The 19819-nt window shown below is 37.7% G+C and overlaps 1 protein-coding gene across 3 annotated transcripts in view; it reads right to left on the reverse strand.

The window, feature by feature from the left end:
• Positions 1–3002: 3002 nt before the first annotated feature.
• LOC149087974 (high affinity cAMP-specific and IBMX-insensitive 3',5'-cyclic phosphodiesterase 8B-like) overlaps positions 3003–19819 on the reverse strand; it is a 293484-nt gene continuing 276667 nt past the window's right edge. For all 3 annotated transcript variants that reach the window (XM_089243270.1, XM_089243262.1, XM_089243278.1), the window contains 4 exons: positions 12903–13128; positions 11546–11707; positions 11166–11295; positions 3003–8962 (listed from right to left, as the gene is read on the reverse strand). In XM_089243270.1, coding sequence (XP_089099396.1) covers positions 8787–8962; positions 11166–11295; positions 11546–11707; positions 12903–13128 — 694 coding nt within the window. In that variant the 3' untranslated portion in view covers positions 3003–8786. The remainder of the gene's footprint in view (positions 8963–11165; positions 11296–11545; positions 11708–12902; positions 13129–19819) is intronic.

Genomic DNA, 19819 nt, shown 5'->3' on the forward strand with positions numbered 1-19819 from the left:
ATCTTGGTTTCCACCATTAAATTAGTCACTTGAAGTGAGTTGAATTTAACATAGGGAAGATGGGGGGGGTTTGTTTTCTTCAGAAATATTGGACCCAACAGCAAAGGAAATTATTTGATGAATTAATTCTTAAAAAATTGTAAATAAATCCCGTTCATTTACGAAACATAAATGAATTGAATTAAGACTTTTTCTTTGTGTTCACCAATTCTGGATTGATTCTAGTGAGTGTGGATGTTTTCTTTCCTGAAGAGCCTGAGGTGTGAAACGCTGTTCATCAGTGAGATTAGGTATCGTGTTCTGTCTGAAGGGAAGTGAAAGTTTCTTATAAAGGGGCGGGAGGGGGGAGGCTTATAACGAGAATCTCGCTATTACGAGTGATGTGCAAGTGATTGTCAAAGAACTATTATTTTATTATTTAGAACTATTGTTATACAAAACATATTCGTCAATAGTGAGTTGAAAAGCAGGTATAACGTCAAGAAATTTCTCAGAAACTCCAGTTTTTTTGTCTATTTAATAGTTGATCTAAGAGGAAGGATTACTAATCCATCCTACTTGATGTTGCATACACAAGGAACTATAGTCGAATCCCGTTATAACGAACTCCAAGAGATCCGATATAAAGGAATTCCAGGTTTATGCATTGTTCCTGAGTAAGCTTATCTGGAGGATTAGAAAAGTGTTCGTTAAAGCGAGATTTTCGTTATATCAGTGTTGGTTAAAACGGGATCCGACTGTATTTTATGATTCTCTGCGAATTTTTTTTCTGAGTAAGTATGAACACACACAGGTGGGACTGCGCCTGTCGCACACTCTTAAGAGGTGCGGCAATTTTTTCCATCAGTTCACAAATTTCGAATTGAAAAAAATTTAAAATCAATGAAAGAAATAATTATTACGTTAAACGTGGGGTCCGATCCCTAAGGGAGTCTCTGGTTATATCATTACAGAAATAATGCAGCTGTTACTTCTCAGATCTTTTGATAGATGGCAGCACGTAGTTTTAAAAAATTGTTATCATCAATGTTTGCACTGCCATCTATCAACAAAAAACGAGTTGTATGAGTTTCCCGTTTTGTTTCTGTCATTGTTTCTGTCACTAGAAGAAATTAAAAAAACACCTTTGTTTAAAAGTGTTCGTTTGGAATTGTTGGACGTGAGAATGGTATGAAAAATTGTTTGTTGGACGTGAAAATGATTCGAAAAAATCGTTGTTAATGTGAATTGTTAAAAATAATTTTTTCTGTCAGTGAAAATGGTTTGAAATTTTATTGAAGGGCGTGAAAATGTGACGTTTCGAAAGTCATTGTTAAGTGTAACAATTGCTTTAAAAAAAGTTCTGGTTCAGATGTGACAATGGTTAGAAATGTGATTGTTAGACAAGTTAATCGTTTGAAGAAGTCTTTGTTGGTCTTTATCAACACTGAAGCTGAAAATGTTTGGATCAGAAAATTGTTTGAAAAAAATAAGAAGAAAAAACAGTTGAAAGAATGGTCAGAAAAGTGATTATATATGCTGAACAACGACAATGGTTTAAAAGTTTCAAAAGTTGGATTTAAAAATTTCAAAAGTTGGATTTAAAAATTTCAAAAGTTGGATCTGAAAACTGTTTGGAAAAACATTGCTGAAAATGAAAAAAAAAATTGTTTGAAAATTCATAGTAAGGATGGCTTTAAAAATTCTCGTTTTGATGAGATAATGGTTAGATAAGTGATTGTTATAGACGAGACAATCGCTTGATAAGGTGAGCCAAAATCAATGCTGGAGGTGGATATCATGTTGGATGAGATAATTGCTTAAACTTCAAAATAATGATCGTTTGGATGTGACAATAATTGTGTGTGTGGAAGAGTGAAAAGGTTTGAAAAGGTTTTGGTTGGATGAGATAAAGAATGGTGAAAAACTGTGTGTGTGAAAAAATCATCATCATTGAATGAGATAATTGTTAAAATATAGTTGCGCGTGTCAATGATTTTTTTTAATAATAAATGCTGTCTTTTTGTTACATAAAAAAATCATTGCTAGAGATGAAAATGTCATTGTTCAATTTGATTGTTTGAAAAGACGTTGATGTCTGTGGCAGTGGTTTGAAAAATGTTCGTCGGATGAGATAAAAATTTGACAAAAAACATCATTGGATGATATAATAATTTGAAAAATCATCCACAGATGAGAGGATGGGTTTTGGAAGTGATTTTCGAATGCGAAATCAATGCTGGAGATGAAAATGGATTAATACGCCATTGATGGATGTGACAATAGATTAAAAAAAGTGATTGATTCATGTGATAATGGTTTAAAAGGTGATTGTTTCAGGTAAAAATGGTTTAAAAGGTGATTGTTTCAGGTAAAAATGGTTTAAAAGGTGATTGTTTCAGGTAAAAATGGTTAAAAATATTATTGCTTTTGGTGATAATGGTTTAAAAGGTGATTGTTTCAGGTAAAAATGGTTTAAAAGGTGATTGTTTCAGGTAAAAATGGTTAAAAATATTATTGCTTTTGGTGATAATGGTTTGAAAGATCATTGTTGTAAGTGAAAATGGTTTTGAGAGATCATTGTTGTAAGTGAAAATGGTTTTGAGAGATCATTGTTGTAAGTGAAAATGGTTTTGAGAGATCATTGTTGTAAGTGAAAATGGTTTTGAGAGATCATTGTTGTAAGTGAAAATGGTTTTGAGAGATCATTGTTGTAAGTGAAAATGGTTTTGAGAGATCATTGTTGTAAGTGAAAATGGTTTTGAGAGATCATTGTTGTAAGTGAAAATGGTTTTGAGAGATCATTGTTTTAAGTGTAATGGTTTGAAAAAATACTTGTTGGATGAGATAAAAATTTAGAAAATAATTTTCGTGTGCGAAAATGACTTAAACAACATTTTACAAGCTTTGAGATTATGGCAGAAAATATATCAAATTTATTTGTGCGATGGCTCTGTGATTAATCAATCGACAAACAAACAATTACACGTGAAAGTAAGAAAAATTAATTCTCGCAAATATTACCCACAAACCAATTTGACTAGAAATTTTTTTTTATTATCATTAACGTTTTCTCAACATGATTTACTGACACATATAAACAGATGTTTTTTTGTTTCCATAAATAGCTATGGATATTATTAATATTATCAAGACAAGAAGCATCTCATCACTCTTCAACGAGAACATATGTCAGCGGGAGAAATATGAAATTTATATAATATATATATATGTTAATATATCATGTACAACATCAACCATCGGAAATATCAACAACATGCTTTTCGGTTATAGAACATTCAGTCAATAACAATTCGGTAATAATTTTAATATTTCAAAAAAAAAAGGAAAAGAAAAAGAACGACACAAATAAAGAACGACAAATGTATTATGAGATCAGAGCATGTAAGTATAATTTGTAATTATCCATGTAATTGCGTCGTAAAATTATATCAACATGTCATGTATCTGTTCCATATATGTAAGACAATATCATATTATTTTTTCCTATCAAAAAGTTCAAATACAAATTTACATTGCATTATTCTCTCATGTATTAAAAATTTAAAATATATTTTTCTTCTCAGAAGCAATTTTTGTATTATAAATTACTTTGTAGATTTATGTATATTTTAAAATTATAATTTTTTTATATATTTACACATGTGCCGTAATAATTACCCTTGAAATTTTGTAGTTATAAAGCTAGTTGATGTATATTATGTACATTGGATGAATTACCATATTAGAGACAAATGAAATAAATTATAAGAATCAAATTTCAATTATTGGAATTAATTTTTTTTATTCGATAATTTCATTTTTTCGTAATTTTTTTTTCTTTTCCCCATTATTCACGTGAAATTAATGGCAAACTCTATGAGATTTAGCTTCATACGTGTAACATTTTCACGTTTTTTACTGGGGGGGTGGGGGTGATTCCTAAATGGTGTGCCGCGGGACCCGCTACAGATGATAAGAGATATTTAGGGGATCAGATTATATTGAAAGTGGTGATGTGTGGGGATGTGATTTCCCCAACCAGTGTTTTGTGACGTTTTTGAATGATGCTAAAATTCCTTGAAATCAGGTAGATATTTAGAATTAAAATCATATTCCCCCAAGATGCCGCATTTTGAAATTCCTCTTCCATGAATATTGGTCTGAGCCGGAGAGTTTATTTTTGAGGAATTGCCTGTCATGTGTTCCGTAAGTGCTGCCATCTGTTTGTCGGATTCAGAAGCAAACAACTCGGCAAATTATTTTGCCTGCATCACGTACCATGCATGAGCTTTAAATGTTATAGGCCTCAGTGCGCTCTCTCTGGTTAGAAACCTTTTTCCAATGGAAGATAGGCTCCCATTTCCATCTTGAAGGTTGGAAAACTACAGGAAATCGACTCCAGCCGACCATGGTGTTCCCATGCAGGCAGTCAGTCAGCGCAACTGTCCCGAAAAACGTCTCTGTAGACAGAGCGCACGCGCGTTCGTAAGAAAACTTGGATAAAAACTGAGCAAATAACTATCGACTGTGCGTCACTTATCATATATAAAGTGTTTCTCTTAGTTTTAGTCATTACTTTTGGATACCTTTGGCCCCCGGATACCCTATTTATTGATCCGTTCATCGAGTGTCTGCACCTCTACATGACCAGAAAGCACCGGAATTTGGCTGTGAACGACCCGGAAATACGCCACCAAATCTAATGAATCACGATTTTAGTCTTTCGAAATTCGATGGTTCACATGCAACATTCTCTCTAATTTTTGTTACAAACGGATTAATTTATCATGAGACTATAGTGAGATGCCACATCATAAACCGTACGTGTAACGTATCATTTTTCTATAAGTCCATAGCCGCAGCTTATGTGGAAAAATCTGTATATAGCGGCATTTTTTGTGCAAGACGTGAATCCATAGTATCTAGGCCGGGCATAGGATCGATAGTGTTCCTGAGCAAAACCGGCACGTGTTTTCTATGACAAGGATCAAGAGTGTTCGTTAATTAGCGAACATATACTGTGTATATGATGAATTTGAAGATACTAAAACTATGCTTTAGCTCCACTTCCGCGTGAAGAAATCAAACCTATATCGTGTTGGCGAGGTAGTTCTGCGATATTTTGACATTGAACACGAAATGAGACTAAAGCGCTTATATGGGGTGTGTGATCATTGAACGCATCTGATGATGGATATTTGGTACGCCGTTCATATTTCGCTATGCCATTCGATGCTCATGGTGAACACCGTGTAACTCTCTCCCCCCCCCCCCCCCCCGCGAAGGTAGTAAATCAACAGCTTGATCTAAAAGCAACTCCTTTGATTATGTCCCTATCTCGATCACGAAATTTGAATCCTATCGAACTGCAAACGTCTCACGGAATTATTCAAATACGAATGACCCACACTCATTGCAGCATTGAATTTCTCGGAAATCTCTGCAAATACTCCACGCCCACTCGAGTAGAAATTCCGATTCCGGCTACAAGTTATTAAGCAGGTGCCACTATCAATTGCCATCATCAATTAATTAATATCAGGTGGAAAAATAAAGTACCGATTACTATGCATTATTTCCAGATGGTCCCGTTTTTATATATATATATATATCATAATTTTCTGAAAGTATTAAACTTCATTAAAATACATTTTCTATAGGTACATAATGTGTTTTTTACCATTATCACACTGAAATACATTGTATTCATCAATAGTTTCATCATATTCAAATTTTGATTCTAAGAAAAAAAATGAAAATTATATTTAAAATTTATTTCTCTATACAAATGAAATCTTGAATAAATTCGATTAGATCATAAATAATGGAGCGTAAAATAATGTATACAAGCTATGAAATCTGGCACATGATTGTAATCTAAAAGATAGCAGGGATAAACAAAAAACTTATCCCATTTCTCATCTAATAAACAAGCAAAGGAACCGGCAACTAATTGTACGTAAATACATTCATTCATATTATGTACATATACTATATATTTGGCGGTGTACATTTATGATAATATACCACAAATACAAAGCCATCTAGATAGACAAGTATTCCAGGTAATAATTGAGGCTAGAGGATGAGGTAAAAAAGAATACAACAACACAGGATTCACCATTTTTAGGGTACATACCTATGCGCAATGTTCATTTTTGATTTTTGTCGAACATTACATAGGATATTTTTGAATCTGTTACGTAGCAAGAGTATAGCTTATTGTGGTCATGTGATTTAGATACGTATACTCTTCAATTTCCCTGACTGTCCACTAAAACTTGTTCTACCGAATTGGGGCAATTTACAACTATGTACATGATGTGGAGACCTGGAATTTCTGAACTGGTGTGACGCTTCTGAATGGAAAGCGTCATGATTAGGAAGTGTTTTGAAGTTACGCTTTTGGCAATTATTTTGCAGTAGCCGTTCACGCCACCGAGTGAAAATGAATGCTGATCTATAAACCTTCATAGAATCGTTATAAGTTTCACTTATCCCTCCTACGACTTCTCGTGATTTGGCTCAAAGAACTGTAGCCAAATGTTTGGAAAGATTAGCCAAATTTTCAATTCAACCAAAAACTATTTCCATAGCTAAATTTACTTCTTTGGTGACTGGGAAAGATGTTACTTAGCGAATTCGATCTTCTATTTACTCGCTAAATGAAGCATTTCATTCGAAATTTAGCGTCATGACTGGGTCTGGGCCAGAGTTTTTTAAACTTTCCGTTCCGTTGCTTCCTTCCTCAGAATTTTGTTTTCTGGCCTACTCCCACCCCTCCAAGGAGACCCATGGGAATCCTATCTATATTATACCAAAAGCTCCTTCCACGCTCTGGATCATTTCGTCATTTCCCAAGGCGTAATATTGCCCATTTTGAGAAACGCTGGTCTAGGCTGACCATATATTATCCAGGAAAGTACAGGAAATCGAGTCTCTAAATTGAGAAAAAATACGGCACTTTTTGACAATTGAGGAGTTGACATGTAGAAACATGAAGGTCCGAAAAAAAAAATATTTTTATTACTGATAAAATAGTAAGAAACAATGTCAACGGCGTAGAAAAGAAAGCAAGTCGCTAGAAAGAATGGTTTAGTTTTGGCAGCTGTCAAAGGATGGTGTTTACGTCAGATGTATATATATAAACATACAACTAGAAACTACATGTATTTTGCTCGTCCTGTAAAACGAACAACTTGTTCGCGGCTTACATGCTTTTCAATGTCAACTCTCAACTGTCGCGAAAAAAAGTTGCCAAAAGTAGCTGAAATCACCATTAAGAGGAAATAAAGGACTATTGAGAGCGTAGTGAGTTATAAAATGTATTTCACGGGGAAAAAGCGTTGAACGTCCTAAATGAGTGAGATGAAAATTTATATATACGTATAGTTATCTTAATATAATTTATGAAAATTATCTTTCATAATTCAAGTAAGCTTCGTTGAATAAACGGGAAGTCTTCACAAAATTACCGGGATGGGCTTCAAAAATCCGTGAAAATACAGGTTATATGGTCACTCAAGTCATGACGCATTAGAAATCCTGCTCTTAGGTGGAATTAGAAAAATCGGTGACTTCTCGTTTCGTAGTTCACGCCAAGAAATAACTAAGCTCTTCTCACACGAGTGATTAGATCTTGACGATCAAGGAACAAAAAACAAATGCAACTCAACCGAAATCAGTCATAAGACACTTGAAATAACCAACATATTATAGTATTATATATGACCCTGTAAATATAATCGTTATTTTAGACAATTCTTTTCTCTCTCTCTCGTCGCCAAAACAAGGAAAACTACCAAAAGAGCCGCATACACATAATAATGTTCTTTATCAAACGGAGCAAGTATGGATTTTGAAGACGCCCTAGATATCAAAGCAAGGATGAATTCAAAAATTCCCCTCACCAATTGCGGCCTCCAACTACCAGGAACAGCAGGAATACACTTAAGGGTTAGATCATTACTGGAGTCACACAAAAGGGACGATTTTCAGTCAAACATTCAACACTCAATGATATGATGGTTATGCACACCGAGATATACGGCATGATATCCTTATATTTCCAACTAATTTCTGAAATTTGCATTTGTGGATTCATTCCGTAACACACAAACACAAAAAACAACCGAACACGGAAAACACTCTCATTGTATTTTCCTGATGATTTCACGAGCAATCCATAATTTGATCGATACATACCTTATAATCATAAAAAAAAAAACAACAACAAATCGTTATTTTCGATCAATAACATCGATAACAACATTGAAAACTCACGTCATACAAACATACAGAAAACACGTGTTCACACTACACTAACCATAAATTCAATTTTTTTTATACGATTTTTAGAATCCGATAATTCTGTTATTTAGTTGTGAGTGAGGGTGGAGCGAATAAATAAATTAACTCAAACTTTTTTTACTGGCATATGTACACTGCATTGCATATTAGTATGATTTGCATAAATTTAAATATAAGTGGGGGTTTTTTAAAAATTCAATCATGACCAATTTTCTTTTTCCAAATACACAACATACAGGAAGACCGGTAGGGAGAAAATAAAAACTGTGTATATAGAAACATGAAATTTCTATGTATTTTGAGTGTCATGTTCAGCTTCCCATGTTGAGCGCGCACACACACACAATGAGTAAAATTCACCGTTTTGTTCGAAATTTTTTCAGTTTCATGGATCGTTTAATGAACCTAAAACAGAAGATAAAATAAGGGAGGAAGGGGATGGAGTGGAGAGAGTATCCATGTAATATTTTATATCGTCCGTTAGTTATGTCCGTTCAACTGTCCGGAGCTTCGTCGATGACCGCCTCTTGTGGTCTGGTAATTGTGCTGCTGTTATTAGCATTTTGCTGCTGCTGATTATGCTGTTTCTGTTCTCGGAGTCTTTGCTGTTCTTTCCAATACTCGTAATTCTCTCTGATATGATCGATCAGTTCTGGGAAATCACCGAAAGCTGTTAGAATATATAAAAAAAGAGGTTATTTTATGTTTTCATCTCATTATTATATTAATGAATAACATATGATAACAGTAGAGCTGCAATGACTTTTTTCCCGATTATTTGAACTGATAACAGTACGGAATATATGCACTGTTTTGAATTATATAAAAATCACTGTGTCTGTCTATATATATATATATATAAGATACATCACTAGAGAACATTAGGCAGGGATTTTCTAAAAGTGCGTCGCGGCTCCTAAGGGCATTGCCAATCTTTGTCAGGAGTGTCGCAACGAGTTGGTGTATTGATGTGCTTTCATTCAGTTCTTTGAGGTAGTTCTTTTACACACTATTGTGGGGAGGTCAACCATGGAAAAAGCCAAGGGAGCCACAGATGACAAAAGATCGCGAAATATTGCACTATACCCATTAGACGGAACACACACGCACGGTCAACTAGGCAGAGGAAGCACAACCCCCACCGCCCCCGTCTTCGAACATGGTAAGAGATGCTAATAAGAAACGGGGGGGGGGGGTCCCAAACTATGAGGTTCTTCAATATAGGATCAATTGATGCCTTCCCAAAGTGTCCCAAAACGATTCTTATCATTGTTTCTTTTTTTTATACTTTGATTTCACATCAGAGGGGACCCATGAAAAGTCTGGATTAGGGGCCGGCAATGATTCAATCGTAGGGGCACAAAATGGAGGGCTGTTTATCCACTAACCCTGGAGAGAAAAATTCGTGGCACGGGTTTTTCCCAGAAATTTGTTTTCAAAATGGGGGAAAAACATTTTTTTATTTTTAAATTTAATCAAATTTTTCTCGTGACAAGCTTTTTCGTATATGCCCAACTTTCATATTGACACTTGGAAAAGGTTAGCCAAGCCCATATTTGATATTGGACCAAGCACAATAGAACACCTGATAATGGTTTTTTTCTGCCGCATTGAGAAGGTTTAACAAATTTTGTGTCATGGAAACGCCTAATTTTTCAAACTAGAACAGATGGTTATTTTTGCGTATGTCTAGTGGATATGTCATATTAAATCCTGACCAGAATTGCCCTATTTGCAGCAATAATTTACATGACATATTTCATAGTTTATTCTCTCTCTCAACGTATTTCATATTTTATATTCGAATGTCCACTACGTATTTAAATTACAAAGAAGCGTACTTCTAAAATCGTGTAATTTCCGCAATCTCACCAGACAAAATTTAATTTCCAAAATATCCGAAGATCAAATTGGAAAATTGTTTTACTTTTTTAACGATGTTGTGAAATTTTCGAATTTTTTGTAATTGGACGTTCGATTTTTTTTTTTTTGAATTGTTATTATGTGTAAGTGCTGTGGCTATATGCATACTTTATGAATCGCGTGGTTAATTGTACGCCTTACTTGCTTGGGTCTGGCCTCATATGCAAATATAAAGAGTTATTATTATTAATATTATTAAGAAGGTTTACATTCTCTTTATTATTGCATTTTTCATTTACTCTCAACACTCTCAATGCTTTCCATTCATACTCTGTTATAACACTTGTTGCCCGATTTTTGCTGAGACTAACAAAAAAAAATTCCACGTTTTTAAGGGCGATATTCATTCAAATATTTGAATTCAAAAATCCTAGAAACGGTGGGAAAGAACAGCATAAATCAGGAAAAGAAGCTTGTCCGTTAGTTTTTCTTCGTTGCATGGCAATTATTCGCATCTGCAACTGAAAGCATTTTTGACGAACCACGAAGATGAAAATTACCAACAGCTTGTTCAAACCTGCTCTGTTCGTACAAAAATTTTGGGTATTGAATGACTCCAGAAATCTATTTTGACTTTTTTCCAGATAACCAGGGAGCAGTCAGTGGTGAACAAGGACAAAGGTTCCACCAAGACATTCGAACTATGAAGGAGGCAGTTCGATAACATCAAGGTAGGTGGAACCCTTTAGTGGTGAGTAATTACTGTTGGTTTTTGCAAAAATAAGACTACACGACACATAAGAGAAAGAAATTAATAATTTTTATAAAGTACTAGAAAAATTCGTATAAATTTAGTTTTGTGTATATGATCCAATGCTGTTTACAACGTTCTGAATGAAAAATAGAAACGGCAACTCTCACGTCGATCTTTTAACATTAATTTTCGTTTCGTTGATTTCCAAAGGAAAAATTTCAAGTCTGGTTTAATATGAAACGTATTGAGAACTTACCGTCCCAGGCATCGAACATATCATTGGCAAAATACTCGATGAACCCTATCTGGGATTTCGGAATACTACAAGTGGATCGATCGAACGCTGGCATAACTATTGGAAGACCTTTGGCTTTCTCTTGGTCAGTCTATCAGAAAGCAAGATCGAAATCATATTATTAAAATCGAAATAATTTATACATTCAAAAATATTATAATGATTATGTGATTATTATATTGATGATAATGATTATGTGATTATTATATTGATGATAATGATTATGTGATTATTATATTGATGATAATGATTATGTGATTATTATATTGATGATAATTATTGATGAATTATTGCATCATGTCGTTTCAGTGGCAATCAATATTTTGGCGACAAAAATTTACCTGAGCGATATATTCCTCGGCTATACGGTAAGCCCATTCCTTACACAAATCCAGAGGTCTGGCTGGATTCGACACGTCCGCGCATTTGATCAGCATCCTCTTCACCAGCACTACGTTTTCAGGAGTGGCCATTGATGCCAAGTCTGGTGACGGTGGACCAGCCTATATCAGGAATATGAACATTATTTATTGTTGGAACATTTGATAAATTTTACGATCTTCGATGAAATATCAGTTTGATATACTTTTGTTCCCTTAAATATATCGGGAAAAATAAAGATCATCTTAGGCCGGGATTGCACTATAAGAGTTTGATAAAAGTCCTTTTATAAAACTTGAAAAATCCAACCAATAAGGCTATTGGTTACATTCTAGAAAATGCAACCGGCGACCTCATTGGCTGCATTTTTCAAGTTTTATGGAAGGACTTTTACAAAATGTTTATAGTGTAATTCCGGCCTTATATACTTATTAATAATTTAATTGTGTAAAATGTGATAAAAGAGATGAGCTCCCTTTCTCTTATACAAGTTACAAATATTTTTCACCCACTGGTTCACGGACCGGTTTTCGCAAACATATTTAGCTGCTAATAGTTTTTGTTTAATAAATAAAATAGTCTATACAGGGTGTTCTGTTTATGGACCGACAAACTCATAGGGTTGTTAGTAGACATAAAGAAGAACAAAAATTGCAATGGAACATGGTATCGCAAACCACGTTGAGAGAGTGAAATTCGCGAAAAACGCATGCAGCTTTCGACGTCACGCTGGAACGACAAAAAAGTATAATAATAACTACAAAAAGATTTATTTGATTAATCATTACAAGAGTTGTTGAAAGTGGCGGCCGCCGACGGCATTGCACAGTCTACAATGACGTAAAAACGATTCCCGGACGCGCTCAAAGATACCAGGTATGCTTTTGATGTCTGCCGCAGCGACGACAATCCGCGCTATGAGATTCTCCAGTGTGTCTTTTATAAAAGCTCTTTCATAATACTTGAAAAATCCAACCAATAAGCATATAGGCCACATTCGAGCAAATGCAACTGATGATCTTATATTGGTTACATTTTTCAAGTTTTATAAAAATTTTGATTTTTATAAAACTTGTTTTTTGTTGGTACTCAAATAATTTCTAGTTTTTTTATGTATTTTTTTGCCGGTCTGCAAATTACCTATTCAATTTACGGGTTTTTTTTGCTGATCAGGCGAATTATTTCTCCAACTCCTGCGTTTTTTTTGCTGGTCCGTGAATCTTTCTATAATTGATTTAGTTTCTGGCCTTATATGATAATGTGTACCCGGAAAATACCGGCATATTACTATTACTGAATAAATTCATGCGCAATTACGTGAGATTGCATTTCATCCTCAGCCTCGACTGATTTCGTGAAGATGTTTACGAACTTGGACAGGTGCTCGAAGTGTTTGGTCATCTCTGTGGCTAGCACCATGTCGATTATCGATTGCCTCATGTCTCGATAAGTCTCTTTGCTGACGTTCTGGAAGATGTTGACTTTGTCGCTGGATGTCGTCAGTTTGAACGCAAGAGCTGCATGGTGACTTTCTAAAACTGACCTGTGTGTGAAAATTATACTTATCAATCACAAATTCTCATTTTTTACTTGATAAATGAAATGCAAAAAAAGTCTTATATAATGAGAGCTCACAATCCCGAAAATTTTTTCATTATAACGAACTCCTCGTTATAAGCGAATTTCCAGTTCTTGCTCCGTCAAGTAATATAATATAGAAAATTCTTACTTTACACACATGCATTATAATCTTTTTTTTTTGCATCATTACCTTATATTAGTGAATGAACATGACTCCAATGGGGAAATTGAATTTAGGCTCAGTTGATTCTCAAAAAGTTATTGTGTATAATTTTTTTTTTACTCAAAACCATTCAGCCAACTAACAGAGCAATCAAAATGCTCATTGCTCAATTCTACGGCTTTATGGTTTCGTTAACATGTTTCTCATAATCGGAAGATTTTTGAAGGGAAACTCCTTCATATCCTGCGCGGAGTGAATTTTTGTGAGGGAAAGGAAATTCATCACAAAAAGTGAAACGCTTTCTTTTTCCTCAAAATTCGTCCCGTAAAATAACTGATTGTGTGATGAAATTCCGAGAAGCAGATGGGTTGTGGTAGTGAGGGAGGGGATGTTAATAGACATTCGGCCGCGTAAGAAAATAAAGTTGAGGGTTGTGGTTTGGACGGTTTGTGTCGACAAAGAACATCCTCCCCCCGTGACGCCGCACCCCGTAGTCCAACGAGAGTATGTTTCGCACGCGAACGCACGCTTTGTGACGTCACAGTGCCAGCTCCTAATTGGCTGCGCTGTCATAATTTTCTTTTTCTTCACTATTCACTCCTCCCCTGCCCCCTCTGATCTAGAACCAACCCCGATTATTGCTAGAAATTTTTAGTGAGCAAATATGCCTCACACGGGCTTTACAGTGGGTTCAATTATGATTCCATATGACGCCAATTCAAGGGGTGCAATGTGATAGACCTCCTCGTGGTGCACTCTGGGTAATGCTAAATCTATCACACGTCATTGTCATCGCATTTTTGTGCTCATATCATTCACTTTCAATAGCCCAAATTACATGTTTATTTCTACACATCCTGCAGTACATGTCTTGCGTCTCGTTTTGTCCTGTACATGTTTTTGTCTTTTGTGTCCAACCCCTCATTGTGGGCCCCGCTCAGGCGGGGAGGGGTCCTCCCGGATGGGGCATTGCTTCTAGCGTATGCTCCATCCGGGACGCTGTCTACCTGCGTGTTTGCCGTGCGTGGAGACCCGTAAGACTGGAGATGGGGATCCTGGTTTGCCTGATGCGCTAGCTTTGGCCTCGAATTCAGCCGAAACGGGAGGCCTGGATTAGCCCCGTCCAGGTCAATCGGCTGTGGTCGCCTCGGTGGCTGAAGGGGTTACACTACTGGACAGGTAGAGGGGCCGGGCCTGCCGGACGTCGTTGAGGTTTGTTGGTGCTGCTTCACGACGATCTTGGATCTTGAACGCGTCTGCTCGCCTGTTTCGGTGGTGTATAGCTCTCACCTAACCTGACGTTGCTACTAACCTTCACCGGTTACGTGGGCGCGTCCCCTCGTAGGGCTCCATGGTGGGCATGGTATAACCCCCATATCCGGCCATACATACCTAACCCTGTAAGATGTTTTAACTGCCAAAAATTCGGTCACTCACGAATGGCGTGCCGTAGTCAACCCACCTGCGCAAAGTGCGGTGAGAGGGACCACATTTCGGACAACTGCACTTCAACATCATTCAAGTGCGCCAATTACGGTGGCGACCACCCCGCATTTGACAGGAAATGTCCGAAATGGAATGAAGAAAAAGAGATCCAGAAGATCAAGGTCCTTAATAACATAGAAGAGTTGATCCACTTTGCCCAAGAATATTTAGAAGACACCAACGAATAAGGCAAATACACATGTATTTGCCTTATTCGTTGGTGTCTTCTAAATACCTTAATAACATCTCATATATTGAAGCACGCCGTCGTATAATCCCTAACCAAACTCCAATAGCTAGTAGATCATACTCTAATATGGTAACAAATCCATCAACAGCTAATAAGACTAACAATGTCACCAAAGCACCTGTAACAACTCAGACCGAACCCATAGCAGATACATCAACTCAAACATCATCTAACCAACCATGTAATAGTTGTTTGTGGCTGCTGTTGCTCTGCTGGATTACGGAAGGAGTCCACCACCTCTGAAGAAGCGGGAAAAGCAACAGCGAACACATTCAAAGTAACTACAGGTACTAAGCCAAAAATCAATACTGGAAATAAATCTAAAATAAAACTATTCAAAACCGGATATTTGAGAAAAGCCATTCAGAGAGCAAAGAAGAACCCTACATTACAAAACATGTCACTGCTTGATGACAAATCAATTGGTGACATGGATCTCGATAATCCGCCAGAATCCGGTGGTACTCGCCGGAAATTAGACCGAAATAAGTTCAAAGACCTTGAACCGTCTACATCTATTTAAAATTTATGGCCAACATTATTCAATGGAACATTCGTGGTCTTAGATCCAATTACGAAGATCTCAAGGATTTGATCAATCGATATCATCCTGTTTGCGTGGCACTCCAGGAAACTTTTACGAAGCCCTCGGAGACATGGAACATCAGGCGACATTCCCTGTTCCGTATTGATTACGATGACGGGAGTAGGGCTTGCCGCGGTGTTGCTCTGCTGGTTCCACATCGTGTGTCGTCGCGCGTTCTAACGTTGCGCACGAACTTGCAAGCCATCGCGGTGGAAATCTCTACAGGCCTGAGAATTACCATCTGTTCTATTTATTTGCCACCAAATGACACTATCTTACAGAGAGATCTAGAAGATCTGCTTGATCAATTACCTCCACCATTTTTTCTTCTTGGAGACTTCAATGCTCATAACATGATATGGGGTTCTAACAGCAACACCCCTCGTGGGGAAATGATTGAACGTCTGTTAGACGACATGAACCTCGCCATCATGAATGATGGCAGTTTCACTCATTTCCATGCCCCAAACAATAGTTTCACTGCAATAGATTTATCGTTATGCTCACCTTCACTCTTGCCAAACTGGTCCTGGTTGGTTGATCCGGACCTCCACGGGAGCAATCATTTTCCTCTAGTGGTTAAGTGCCTTAATCGACGCCATAGCATACCTGAGGGTCCTCCTTGGTGGAAGCTTGTAGCCGCCCGATGGGCAGACTTCACGGTCAAGGCAGAAATCACGGAGGATATGGTTTCGCAACCCGACGTTGACCACTGTGTCGACCTTGTGACCAGTTGTATGATCTCAGCAGCCAATGAAACAATACCGAAAATCTCCTCGAAACTTCCTAAATTTCTACTTGGTGGAACCACGAATGTAATCTTACGATTAAAGCACAAAAGAAAACATGGAGTAGGTTCCGGCGGTATCCTACCCATGACAACAAGTTGGCATTTTTAAAAGCAAAGGCGATAGCGAGAAGAACCAGGCGCCAGGCTCAACGCGACTCCTGGCAAAAGTTTACCACGGGAATCAATTCATCTACTTCATCTAAAGTCATTTGGGACCGGATCCGAAAAATAAATGGTCATTATCAGTCTCATCCGATCACTATTTTAAACACCAATGGCACTATCATCAGCGATGTGAGGGATATTGCGGATACCATCGCCGCCCATTTCGCCGCTGTCTCCAGTGATGCGAACTATCCCCCATCGTTTCATCCCATTAAATCATCGGCCGAACGTACATCGTACACCTTCCGGGCTTTTACACCGGAGGGATACAATTCATTGTTCACCCTTCATGAACTGACGACGGCCTTGCAGCGAAGTCCTGACTCAGCTGTAGGGCCCGATGCCATTCATTATTTCATGATTCGTCATCTCTCATCTGAATCACTCTCACATTTACTCATATTATTTAATCGGATCTGGGTCAGTTATTCATTTCCTGACACCTGGCGAGCAGCGATAGTTCTTGCATTCCCGAAGCCTGGCAAAATCCTCAGCAACCTAATAGTTACAGACCTATTGCTTTGACCAGTTGTCTATGCAAGCTCATGGAACGCATGGTCAACTATCGCCTTATGCACTACCTTGAGGTTAACAATATTTTATCTAAACATCAAAGCGGCTTTAGACGGTTCAGGTCCACAACATGCAATTTGTTACGCCTTGAGACTTCAATCAGACAAGCATTCGTAAAGAGGGAGCATATGATAGCCACATTTTTTGACATAGAAAAGGCCTACGACCGTACTTGGAGGCACGGAATTCTTTCCGACCCCTATAACTGCGGCTTGCGGGGCAACTTGCCCATTTTTATTAAGAACTTTCTGGTTCGCCGCATCTTCCAGGTACGGATTGGAAGCACGTTATCAACTCCCCAAATTCAAGAACAAGGTGTACCTCAAGGTAGTATTTTAAGTGTAACACTTTTTATTTTAAGACTCAACGGGGTGTTGAACCAACTCCCGTTGTCTCTTACTGGCGCACTTTATGTGGATGATCTGTTGATATCATATCAATCAGTTAATATGAGGACAGCCGAGAGACAGTTACAAACCGCACTCAACAAGATCAGCAAGTGGGCTCATAATAACGGCTTTTCATTCACCGCTGACAAGACTGTTGCTATGCACTTTTGTCGGCGTCGAGACCTACACGATGACCCACAGTTGTTTCTAAATAACAATCTAATACCTATTGTAGAAAACACTAAATTCCTCGGCATCACATTTGACAAAAAACTTGCTTTCAAACCTCATATTTCACAGTTAAGAGCTCGTTGCATGAAGACGATGAACCTCTTGAAGGTCATCTCTTCTACATCGTGGGGAGCTGACCGTAAGTCGCTCCTTCACTTATATAAAGCTCTAATAAGATCGAAGCTCGACTACGGCTCAATTGTAAACGGGTCGGCACCTCGGAGCTATCTGAGTGTGCTTGACCCAGTCCACCATCTCGCCCTCCGGATTTGTTCTGGAGCTTTCCGGACGTCTCCAATGGAGAGCCTGTATGTTGAATGCAACGAGCCATCACTGACATGAAAAAAGACGCCATAAATTATCCTTAAAATATTATATTAAAATGAAGTCTCTGCCAGATCATCCACTTCATCGTGTCATTTTTAATCCCTCATTTCATAGACTTTTTGCTGCTCGTCCTTCATGTGTACCGTCATACAGTCTTCGTATGAGGGCACTTGTAGAAGAAATACAAATAGACATCAGTCGTGTGGCCCCAGTTGCTCAACAACTGGCACCATGGGAGCAGTCTGTGCCAGATGTCTCTCTATCATTATCATCATACTCTTGAGCCACCACAGCAGATGTCATATATCGGCAGATATTCTATAGCCACAGGAGTAGGTGCAATAGGTACTTCCCCATATATACCGACGGCTCTAAGAGCCCTGGGCATGTCGGTTGCCTACATCTGCTGTGAGGAGACATCTTTCAAACTTCCCAACACATTCTCTGTTTATTCGGCGGAGCTGTACGCAATCCTTCAGGCTCTACGTCATGCAAGACGCAAACGCCACCGACGATGCATCATTTATAGCGACTCTCTCAGCACATTGCAAGCACTGTGTTCTTTTACTTTTCACATTCATCCTTTCATTCATGCCATTTTTCATGAATTACATTACCTCATCCATCACAGTACCGCAGTAAAATTTTACTGGGTACCAGGCCATACAGGAATACCGGGCAACGAAAAAGCAGACACCGCAGCTCGAACAACAACGAACATCGACAATAGCCTTTTGGTACCTGCCAGTGACCACTTCTCAATCCTCCGGGAAGTGATGCATCACCGCTGGCAGGATCATTGGAACAATCAGATAAGTAATAAACTTCATGCCATTAAGCCCACACTTGGCCATTGGTGTTCGAGCTGCAGAACTAACCGAAAGAAGGAAGTTCTGCTTGCCCGGTTACGCATAGGACACAGTCGCATCACACAATCATATCTTTTACTACGAGAGAGTCAACCGCAGTGCCCTCATTGTCAAAGTCCACTTACCATTGATCATGCTTTTAGTTGTTCACATCATCGTCATCATTTTACGACCGCTTTTGGTCAAAGTCATCTTTTACTTCGTGACGTTTTATCTGACCATTGCGATGCATCTCGCATTTTTAAATGCATTAAAGCCATTGGTTTTTATAATAAATTATAGTTTTTACAATTCATGTCATTGTTTTACATTTCACGTTGCTTTTTATCATGTATAGTTTTTATTTTTCTGACATGATCGATTGTTACGGCGCAGTTTGACCAAATTGGTCCTTGCGCCAACAAATTCGAAATCCAATCCAATCCAATCCAAAGCCAAATTCGTCAGAATTCTACGAGGCGGATGGTGTCTTGGAGTCAATTAGATACAGTGGGTCAAGTTTATTAGGGGTTTAAGAAAGATAAGGGGGTCAACAAGATCAGTCTTCTTAAAATTAAATTAAACATTTCCAAATTCAATTTTAAATGATTAAAATTAAATTTAATTAAGGTGAATCTAGTTATGTCAAACTTAGAAGTTTCACTTCTATCTCGCGAGATTCTCACGCTGATTTTTCTTATCACAGTGATTCTCAAAGTGTGCGTCACCAACCGCTGTCAAGGGCATCGATGTTTGGTTGTTCAAAGTTTCGTAGTGGTTATTTTACACTATTCAGAAGAGCTGTGATAAAACATGCTCATGGCGAAGAAGCCACGGGTGGTGGCA

Source organism: Pholcus phalangioides, unplaced genomic scaffold, assembly GCF_987345545.1.
Source record: "Pholcus phalangioides strain wild (caught in Gottingen) unplaced genomic scaffold, Ppha-v1.0 ptg000003l_1, whole genome shotgun sequence".
Lineage (NCBI taxonomy): Eukaryota > Metazoa > Arthropoda > Arachnida > Araneae > Pholcidae > Pholcus > Pholcus phalangioides.